Source organism: Dunckerocampus dactyliophorus, chromosome 9 (assembly GCF_027744805.1).
Source record: "Dunckerocampus dactyliophorus isolate RoL2022-P2 chromosome 9, RoL_Ddac_1.1, whole genome shotgun sequence".
NCBI lineage: Eukaryota > Metazoa > Chordata > Actinopteri > Syngnathiformes > Syngnathidae > Dunckerocampus > Dunckerocampus dactyliophorus.
Genome location: NC_072827.1, coordinates 18,730,605 through 18,741,759, shown reverse-complemented (window position 1 = coordinate 18,741,759; position 11,155 = coordinate 18,730,605). Strand labels below are relative to the sequence as shown.

The 11,155-nt window shown below is 41.7% G+C and overlaps 2 protein-coding genes across 2 annotated transcripts; both read right to left on the bottom strand.

Moving 5' to 3' along the window:
- Positions 1-450: 450 nt before the first annotated feature.
- On the bottom strand, positions 451-1,380 carry LOC129187341 (olfactory receptor 6N2-like). Its single transcript, XM_054786459.1, has one exon. It carries the CDS (start codon positions 1,378-1,380, stop codon positions 451-453), a length of 930 nt encoding a protein of 309 aa, XP_054642434.1.
- Positions 1,381-8,453: 7,073 nt separating this feature from the next.
- gdf3 (growth differentiation factor 3) lies at positions 8,454-11,036 on the bottom strand. The gene is made up of 2 exons (XM_054787844.1): positions 9,519-11,036; positions 8,454-9,324 (listed from the first exon to the last, which is right to left on the bottom strand). The coding sequence occupies exons 1-2, from the start codon at positions 9,793-9,795 to the stop codon at positions 8,492-8,494; spliced, it is 1,110 nt and encodes a 369-aa protein (XP_054643819.1). The 5' UTR covers positions 9,796-11,036; the 3' UTR covers positions 8,454-8,491.
- Positions 11,037-11,155: the final 119 nt, after the last annotated feature.

The following is an 11,155-nucleotide window of genomic DNA, read 5'->3' as shown; positions in this document are numbered from 1 at the left end:
TTGACTAACAGGTCGTAGTCAACAACGAAACAGCGATGATTAATGAATTACTGAAAAAACGCAACATTACGAGGGACCACTGTATTAGCATTTCTGTTTTACATTAAAAGACCAGCCCAAAAGGCCACAAAGTTGATCTCAAACATCAGGCCAGAGGTTAGCAACAGGAAGCAGATCCATTCAAAATTTGAATTTTTCAAGTACATGAAACTGGTATAGTATGTTTTACATTTCTGTGATTGTATTTAGTTTGTTTGCCGGGAAAATATAACTTTGCATGGCAGTCATGGACATTTGTAGATTGACACATGTGTTTATTTTGACTTGACACAACAATCAGACATGAGATTTTCATTTAACAACAATTTCACATCATCGTTTTTGTCAGCATGTATTAACATCAGTGACAAAACATCACTATCACACTGAAATCCCGTTTTTACTCATGTTTTATTTCATATGTTTGACCTGACACAACAGTTTCTTGATGTGTTTCGAGATTTCTTTCATTTTCACTCCATATATGATTGGATTGAACAGAGGATTAGACACAACTACTTCTAAAGCCATTATTAAATGTACACTTTTTGGCATGTCTGACTCAATTCGACCTGTGATGAAATCAAATATACACAAACAAAAGAAGCACATTAAAACCATCAGGTGAGGTAAACATGTCTCTGCTGCTTTTTTCCTGACTTCTGCACAACTGTGATAAGTTATTATAAATATCTTTATGTAGGTGAAAAGGATGAAAATCACAGGAACAACAACAGCATTTAGCAAGACAACGAAACCATAAACAATAAGAAATGTTGATTTTACACAGTGAAGCTTAAACATTTTATTGTTACAAAAAATTCCTCCTATTGTAAAGTCACAGAGTTTTTGTTTTGAACTAAATACAATTCCCACTGCTAACTGGCTTGCAGGTAGAAACCAGGCCACAGTCAAGAGGACAGTGACAGTTATATTTCCCATGATAGTTGAATATTGCAGTGGTCTGCAGATAGACACATACCTGTCATAAGCCATGACTGCCAGCAGAAAAAAATCTGAACCACCTAAAGAATAAAATGTAAAATTTTGAAACATACAAGCGGAATAAGAAATGGTCTGCTTCTGAGATAAGATGTCAGTGAAGATTTTGGGGTAGATGGCAGTGCTAAACAAAACAGAGTTGAATGACAAAGCTGCAATGAAAATGTACATAGGCTCATGAAGGTTCCTGTGAATCCAGATTAGACATATAATGGTGCAATTAGCGCAGAGAATGAGAATATAGAGCATCAACAAGCTGATAAAGTAAAGATATCTGTATTTGTCCAATTCTACATAGCCACCAAGAGTTATATATGTTCCATTGAATTCAGCATCCATGAAGTTAGTCCCAGATGAAGTCTGACAATGAAGATCACATTAATTCAGATGCAGATAACTGCTCTTCATCTCCACCATCCACACTGGTTGGCGTGTTGGAGTAGGCTTGTAGAAGACTTGTTCACCCTCAATGGATCTCACTAAGTGCTCCACCAAGAATTGCTGTTGTGTCAGCAAGCTCCTCCAAGTCTTCACGTGATGCTGTGAGCAGTCAATGCTGAGAAGAGTAGCAAGTCATCCACCTTATAAGGATGGCTCGCAGGATAAAGACCACCTGTGATTGGCCTCCAAGGTGAGGAGGTGTTCTGTAATCTTTTTGGCGGTTACAATCATCAAACCATTCTCAATGGGCACGTAATGCCCACGAATGGGAGGTGGGCAAATGCTCATTTACTTTTGGTAACAGGCCTACATTCTTATCCACATGGTTTCCCCAACAACAGACAGTGAGCTTTGCTGAAGTTTTATCAGGTGTGCTCAATGAGTTAGAATCAGTTATAGAAATTACGGTATGTAAAGTGGGGGAAATCAGTATTTGATTCCCTGCTGATTTTGTAAAATGAAAGGATAAATTTGTTATATATTAGCATGCTACATACCCCCTTGCTAGCACACACATACACTTGATAAAATGAAGATATTGATTCTTTACCACTGTATTTCTGCATGCTAACTGTTGTATCACTATTAAATTGTAGCATAGCACACAAGTGCAAATGGTCGTCTTTTAAAATGTGGCACACAATCACACATACAGTTAAATCTGCTAAGAGGTATTTATGAGCGTAAAAGCCTCGATGGAGCCAGTATAGGATGTGTTGTCATGGTAACCCAAGCCAAATGGAGACATCAAAGGACAATATAAGGAGCCATGAGAAGTTGAGATGTGTCTCTTTCCAGGACAGCCGCCTGAAATTGTACCTTTTGCTTCAATCAATCACGCTGTGGTGAATCTGACCGTGAATCTGAAATTGACAGATGCTGGATGAGTTTTGTTTCAACAATGAAATGATTCCGTGCTAAGTATAGCCCTTACAAAGATATAAACAGTCCAGAGTTTTTGTAGTAGTTTTATTGTAACAGAGAGAAACACAATGCAAAAACATGGTGAACTAAAGGTTGGAAATTCATTTGTATTAGATTGAGAGAAATAAGTATTTCATCCCCTACCAACCAGCAAGCATTCTGACCCCCACAGACAGGATATTTTCCCATGAAGATCACAAATTTGTCCTGTCTCTTTAGGAAAGTATTCCTAATCTCAACTCATGGATAAAAGACACCTTCCATCCATTCATCTTCTACCGCTTACCCGAGATCGGGTCACGGGGGCAGCAGCCTAAGCAGGGAGGCCCAGATTTTCCTCACCCCTGCCACTTCATCCAGCGGATCCCGAGGCATTCCCAGGCCAGTTGAGAAACATAGTCTCTCCAATGGGTCCTGGGTCTTCCCAGGCCTCCTACCGGTCGGACTTGCCCTGAACACCTCCCCAGGGAGGCGTCTGGGAGGCATCCTGACCAGATGCCCAAGCCACCTCATCTGGCTCCTCTCAATGCGGAGGGGTAGCGGTTCTACTCCAAGTCTCTCCCGCTTCCACCCGCCATCTTGTCCGTTCGGTCATTACCCAAAGCTCATGACCACAGGTGAGGGTAGAAACGTAGATCGACCGGTAAATTGAGAGCTTTGCCTTTCGGTAAGCTTAGCTCTCTCTTCACCACAACAGGGGCTAGCGCTTCCTGTCCTGCGCTGTTATTTTGGCAAGCTGTGCTTCCTGCTCGGTGGAAGAGGCAGCTGCTTCACTTCTGGTGCCAGCGCAGCTGTCGCCAATTAGTAGCAGTTAAAAGGCCAGCGTCGTCATACGTACGGCGCTGGCTCATTGAGTTTGTCACTCGTGCTATACCGTAGACTACCTACTTACCTGTGCCTTGGAATGTACCTGTCAGTTTTTTTCACAGAGCTTTCCTCTCTGTCACTTTTTGTTCCCATGTCTGATTTTTTAATTTCTGAACTATTAAAAACTTTTTATTTTGCACACCATCGCCTCATCTCTGCATACTGGGGGTCAAGCACTTGACAGCCGCCACGCATTCGTGACATTTAGTTCATTTAGCTATTTTTATGCTTGAAAATGATTACTTCAGGTCAAGAATAAGTACAATTTACTTAAATATGCATATTTTTTTACTAATAATAGGCCGTATTCAACCACGAAAAAGCGATTATTTATTAATTAATTTACTTAATAGTGTGAGGGACGACATTGACCAAAACGTCTTAGCAGGGGCGAGGCTTACAGCTCATTGACCATAATCCACTGACCATTTGTTCCATCCAGTGGCGGTTTTAGATATGGGCCACATGGGTAATGCCGCAAGGACAAGGTGGAAAAAAACAAGATTCATATGTTTTTTTGGTCGGCGCACATTTACTCGTGCATCAGGTCAAGATACAGTATGTGTATCAGATGGGTGCCCACCGCTCACATGAAGTGGATAAAACCAAATGAAGTAGGGAGTAGGGTAAGTTCACAGCTCAACCTCAGACCCTAAGTTACAAAATTTAAATTACAACAGAAATTCATCCTGCTAAAATTAAATCTCTTCTGTGTTGGTGTGAACCATTTGAAATAAGACGTAATTTAAAGTTATTTTGTACTTACATATGGCACCATACAAGCGGTTCCTGTTAGAGCGTAGACATTTAGATTTCTACAGACCCCACTTCTAAGTCGGGCGTTACACAATCGCCAGACCCTTCGACGCAACCGTTACATTGCAATACAGAGATTAGAACATGTCACTAGCATTGAAGGAACCACCAAAACTGGTTTAAATCTTGTTTATATGATTGCGTACAGTTTACAAGTCATGGTAAGAAAGGACTCTGTGTGTGTAAAAGTTACCGGTAGTCGTGGTACCCTGCAGGGATCAGTGCTTGGACTAGCACTGTTCGGTCTTTTCACCTACTGCCAGTGAATATTGTCATTATCCAGATCATCGTATTCTCATGGCATTCAATTCATCACGACTGGACTGTTAAGTTGTTTACAGCAACTTTTGGTTTGGTTTTGGTTCGGTTTAATTTATTTTGAACATGCATATGTCCGAAAAGGAGTAGGAAGAAGCAGAGCTTATTTAATCCTACCCACTCTTCGTAGTACATCAATTGCTAATACATACATGTTTATACATACAGGTACATATATATACACATACATCTGCACCTACACAAGTACACACATATACAATATACAATTTCTTTTTTTCTCCCTTTCCTTTCCTTTTCCCTTTCTATTTATCCTGTCCTTTCTCTCCTGTTGATATCCACATCCTCTTCGTTATTGCACTGCAATAACATGTGACGCTGGGTTTGTATGCAAGAGTTCCTTTTATTAATTATGTCAAGGTTATTGCTATGGAATGTAGTCCTTCTCGTTGCATTGGTCTATCTTGTAGGGTGTTTCCTCCATCATCCTTATTGTCATAGTAATATGATCTTTAATATGTATCCAGATCGCTGATATCTTGGACAACAAGCACTCTTGCATCTCCTGGACCTCGTTTTAGTTTGATGTACATTTTCCCGTTAATGCTCCGTTAGTTTCCCTTAGGCGGTATTATTACCAAGCACTTTGTTTTGTTATGTTGGCCAAGAACTGAACCCATATGATGTACTAGTTATTACCTCAGTACTGCACAGTAATACTAGCATCACGATATATCGTATCGTTAGTTCTCATGGTACATTATTGATGCGCCAACATCAGGTATTGATTTTCACACCGTCCATCGGTTTATTTAATGAATTGTTTTCATTAAATAAACTAAAATTGTTTTAATGTTTTCTCAACGGGCTTTACAGGCTACTATGACATGATATTTCGCCAAAACTTACATTTACATGACGCAGTTTTGAGATTTAAATCACAAACCATAACACAAAAGGTGATGAAATGAAATTAACGTCAAGCTGAAGTTTGTTGTATTGACGGCACACTGGAATTTAATAGGAGTTGCCACAGCAAACATCATGATGGTGATAGTGTCATCAAGGGAATGTGCTTGTTTGTCAGACATGACATCCCATCAGGCCACCTCACTGTGACCAGTGGCTCATAATTAGTTGTTCCAGTGTGTTCCCCTGAGGCCTGCCTTGTTATTCACCTCATGTTACAGTATCCTGACAACACTCTCATTCCTAATTAACCACAGTGCGTCCCACCGCGTCTGTCACGTTTATGTGGACAACAAAAGGCTTAATGGAGTGCAACATGGTCAACTAGCATCCATATCAAATCACATCACTCGCGTGTGTGCTAGTAAACACTTTGTAGGGTACGTGGTAGGAGATGAGTTAATTGGAAAAACAAAAAATACTAATAAAAAATGTTCCAGGATTTGATTGGTCTACTCTGTCTACACGGGCCGCGAGTGTTTGTACTTTCAAGGTGATGTGTGTGTATGTTGTGTGTGTGCATGGATTATTCATGGATGAAAAGTCCGCACTTGATCTTGCATCACGATGGTGGACAGGTAGATAAGTATATGGATGGAGATGAAAATAAAACAGTGTTCTTCTAAAATGAGTGAAGAGCATCAAGAGTAGATATCAAGGAGGACCTTTGTTCATGTCACTTAAAGGCTGAGTAAACAAGAGCAAATGAGGGTGTACATGAGTATACAAACAATAACAGTAACTCATCTGATCTTATCACCATGTGCACCCCACCTATAGGCCTTTTGTTTAAGACAAGTGAGGCTTGACATGATGACCCAGGTAAAAGAATACTTCAAAGAACTTGTGAATGTGGAAAACGAGTAAGAGAGAAGGATGGAAGTTGGCACTGCTGCAAATGAGGATGTTCCAGGCATCAGAAAGGGTGAAGTTAGAACAGCTCTAAAGAGGATGAATATTGAGAAGGCTGTCGGGGCTGATAACATACCTGTGTAGAAGTGTTTCAGCGAGACAGGATTGAAATTTTTACCAAGATTATTCAATAATGTCTAAGAAAAGGATGCCTAATGAACCGAGGGTCAGTGTACATGTATTGGTGGCAGTCTTTAAGAACGAGGGTGATGTTAAGACAGACGAACCATATAATTAAGTTAATTGTCACACAACTATGGTGCGATCAAGGACCGCCAAACAAATTGGGAGAAATTAATAATTAAACAAAACAACAATAAGCGTGCAAAAACCCTGGGCTTTCTAACAGTATATTATTGTTTACTCTAAAGTAATAGTCCCTATGTTGAAAATGTATATGCATGTACATTAAATCCGATGTAGTCAACGTTTACAAAAAGAGAAGAAACGAGATCTTTCTGTGATAGCTTCTATTAAAAGGGCCCTATCATACATTTCCAACTTGTCAGACTTCTGTATAAGTTTAAAATGTTGTGCTTGTAACGGATGCTAGCCTGTGAGGCTGCGCAAGTGTACGTTGGTAAAACCTCACTCCCTTTGCCTTAAGAGCTGATCACGCCTTCGACAGTCTGGGATTTTCGTCGTGTGGTCTCGTCTCAAGCCCCGGAGCAGGCAGTGTGAAGCAGGCGGGTTACATACTCTTGTTCTAGATGATGTGGAAATGCCATATCATGAGGTTGTTGTGTATTTAAGGTATCTCTGGTTTATTTTTCATGCGACTAGTAAATCTTGTCAATGGTCACGCGTGAGAACTTGAGATTGAGATAGGGGGACTGACCCTCGACCCCTGATCAATGGCAGCAGAGTATGCATGGCTGGGGAAGGAGGCTGCCAAATATGAGCGTTTCAGCCAAGAGAAGAATGCAGATTTACTATGTACACAACCTTGGGATTTACCAAGTATTTTATTAAAACAAACTTAGTGTTACTATAGTGCCCCACTGGGATCCACTATCATTTTAAAAGCCCCTGAAATGTGCAGGATAAGGCCCCTTTTTACACATGCAACAAGGCCAGTGTCATTTCATCACCTTCCGTGTTATGGATCCTTATTTAAAGGGGAAAATGTGTTTTGTGGACTTGGGAAAGTCATTAGACCCTGTCCCCCATGGTGTCCCGGGGGGGATGGCTAATAGCGTAATAGCTGTTACGGATCATTCGGTGCTTGTGCAATCACAGCACTTTGGTCCTCTTTGCTGGCAGTACGTCAAGATGTTAAAGGTAAATGTTTCTCAGCATAAGCAAGGAGGCAAGGAGGACCCATAAGGGCAAAAAAAAACGTTCATCTTGATTATTGCACCATCTGGTGGGCAACCTTTACAAATGCATTTTCAGCAATTTGAACTCATGCATATGAACGGTCATGTGTTGTCATATGTTTCAAATGCGATGTGTTGCGCAAATTACTTTTAAAAATAAGTTATAGTTACTAGATACTTTCCCATAAAGATGTCATTGGATTAGCAACAAAACTACTCCTTCATAAATTTAATTAGATACCAGGTGAAGTAATTATTGCTTTACTTAAAAAAAAAAAAACGAAACCCTTTAACTATACAAACAAATTCAGATTTAGCTTTATAGCAACTGTGCCGTTAAGAGATGTTTCATGAGATTATGGCTGAGCTCTTGACTTGCCATTTTTGCTTTGTGTGCCTTGAAAAGCACTATAAAAAATCCAACCCATCATTGCAGAGGCAAGAGAAAACAAGGCAACAAAGGGGAAGCAAAACAAAATTTTTAAAACAGAAAATGTCAAAAGTGTAGAAGCATTTCAGGCTAAACAGCAAGTTGAACACCATGTTGTGTATCCATTATAACGCTGCACTTACATACCACAACGGCATATCTTCCATGTTGCAGCATCTTTGAAGACACCTACAATGGCACCAAAGATCCGAGACAAGGTTAAATTAACATAGTGCAAATCAATGAGATTAAAGTTAATATACTTTACGAACATCACGTTAGCCGTGTGGGTCAATTATGACTACTGTCCAATGTGTGGCTACTTTTATACGATGGTTTGACCTTAACGTGACTTCACTACATTACTACATTACTGCGTAATGAAGACAAAAGTAATGCAATCAACCATGGTGTCATTCAAAGCTTTATTCAAGTTGTGAGTACACTTCATGGTCAACACAAAGTCGGCAGCAAAAGGGAAGCAGCGGCGGGGTGGTCATCGACAGCCACATTCATCTACCACCATGTCCTGGTAGTGACGCAGCACCACGTTGTCGTTGTTGTCATAATACAACATAGAGACAGGTGAGAAGCGAATGGGGACACAGCATGGCTGCGGTGTGCCGTGTGGGTCTAGTGAGTGGACCAGGGTCTGCAGGATAGCATGGTTGGTTCCGTTGAGACTCTCGCTGAGCGGGAAGGGGCACTCTCCATGACAGTAGTTGGCCAAGTAGCCCTGAGGGGCAATGATCCAGTCCTGCCAGCCCACGTCCTTGAAATCAATGTAGAGGCGGCGCGCCTTGCACACATTGCTGGGCGACACCAGGGGACGGATGGCGCTCCTTCTCTGACGGGATCGGCACTGGTTCGGGTTGAGCGATACCACCACCAGCGAGGCCCGGACAAGAGGCGCAGGCGAGGACGACTCGAACGGGGTAAGAGGCTTCTGCGGGTCGGCCCCGAAAGGGCGCAGCTCCAGCAGCAGACCATAGTTACGGGCCAGGCGGCGCCAGCAGTCTGTCAGCAAAGTGACATCCAAGGTGACGGAGACTGGTTCTGAAAGCAGCTGGACCGTCTGCGACAGCAGCAGCCGACGGTTGGCCCGAGGGTCAACTCCCTTCAGTGTGGCCCTGACCACCTTGTACAGAACGGCACTGATGGTGGGAGGAGCTTGCAGCAGTGCCATCGGACTGCTGGATCTCCACAGGAAGTGCAAGTGCAACCGGGCCAGAGACAACACCTCGACTGATTCTAGAATCGACATGTTGAAGAACAGATGCTGGTCCACACAGGCCGCACATGCCCCCCCTGGACCAGACACCAGCCGTCCTGCATGTTCACACACACATTCACACTTCAGATAGCTGTTTCTGGAAATTATTTTTGAATTATTTTAACTTAAAGCTTTAAACGTGTATTTTTTTTATGGTATAACAACATTACAACTTGTTTTTTTTAACTTGAACAATTACACTATTACAGTATGCTAATAATTACTGGTTCCAATGCTCCAGTGGGCTTACCTTGGTCTTGCACGTATCGGATGATGTTGCCGCGGACGCCGTACTCTGACACCGTGCATGGGTCGCTCTCCTGGGCCTGGACGTGGTCCGACTTCCGGAACATCTTCCAGAACGCGGGGGGGACGTGGCGCCGGGCTCGGGGGCCTTCGGCGGGCCGGGGCCGCTCGGAGAGCCCCATGGCAGCGAGGAGGAGCCGCTCCTGGCTGTTTGTGTCCTCTACGCTTGGAAGAGCGCACACGCCGAGGACAAACACCAACAGGTCGAGGACACCAATCATGGTGACGCTGGTCCTTCACGACTTAACTAGACTCAGCTGTGTGCGTCGCTCGCCGTCACTGCTAATAGTTGTGGCGGATCGATCCAAATATCGATAGGATCAATACAAGAGTGGTGTCTGTATCGAATCGATACTAGAATGAGGTTATTATTTGTGTCTCTTCTACTGTATGTTTATTCATTTAATCTGTTTTTGTCGCTGTTACATTGTTAATATTGTTATATCAAAATACTATTGGTAGTACGTTCTTGCAGTTAGGGGGGCTTTGGGGCAAAAAGCTGAAGGATTTGAATGAGAGCCAATGGTAGTTTCACTTTTGAGTTATTGCTCAAACTATTATATGTAGTATATGTTGAATAATTGTATGGTTTCGTGGGTATCACTACATACAATTTTGATAATTTTGGTTTTTTTGATTGCCAAACATCTCTGTCCTGTTTTATTCTAATTCTAATCATGATCTACAAATGGGAAATCACAAAATCATTCAAGAATCTTGAAAAATTTCAAGTAAAAACAAAAAAATTCAAATAAAAAGTATCAGAATTGGCAAAAGTGTCCCTGCATTTAGTAGACTTTGTATTGGATTGATACCAAAATCTGCAGTATCGCTCAACCATAGTTCGATTTAAGTGGCAGGGCCCCCAGTGTGCATGATTAGATAAGTTTGTTTTTTTTTCTTTTTAAGATTATCTTATTTGTTTTAGCTCTTTGTAGAGACCTTATCTAACACACACCACACAGATGTTCAATACCGCCCTGCATTGACAACATCAAAGAAAAACGATTAAATGCTTTTGTCTTTGATTGACAGGAAGAATGGACTGCAATGAGCCGAGCTAGCTGGAAAAACATACCACGTGACTACATTGGATTTATTTTTGAGTTTTTAGTAAACAAAAGCGACCCTTGCATTCAGTTTTTCTGTATGCGTGTTTTGTTAGAATCACAATCATGTGTCCCTTGATTATTTTATTACTAATATTGCTGTCAATCAAATCAACATTATGCAGTCAGTGCCGTTTTCCCAAATGCACGATAAAGGACTGCTTGGGGCTCTGCGGCCACTAGGGGGCCCACAAACACGGATGGCACAGTATACTCTGTGCTTCCAATAAACAAACTGGCATGTCAGCTAAACAAATGAATTATATCCTCAGAGGTCTATACTGCGAAAGTGGCTCCTCATATCCGGACTTTGTGCTCATGATGCAGCTCAACAAAGCCTAGAGTTAAATGGTACTGCAATGGTGGATATCAACTTTGTCAAGTCCAGTTCTTGGCTTTGTGCTCAGTGCACACCCTTATACATTTAAAGCAAACTGGAGTAATAGCTGTCTTTTTTCATCTTTGAAAATGG

Bases quoted from the DNA above. Each gene is read 5' to 3' on its own strand.
- LOC129187341 (XM_054786459.1), bottom strand. From the start codon at position 1,380: ATGGATGCTGAATTCAATGGAACATATATAACTCTTGGTGGCTATGTA.
- gdf3 (XM_054787844.1), bottom strand. From the start codon at position 9,795: ATGATTGGTGTCCTCGACCTGTTGGTGTTTGTCCTCGGCGTGTGCGCT. The intron at 9,325-9,518 runs GTAAGCCCACTG...GTGAACATGCAG, and splicing joins CCGATACGTGCAAGACCAAG to GACGGCTGGTGTCTGGTCCA.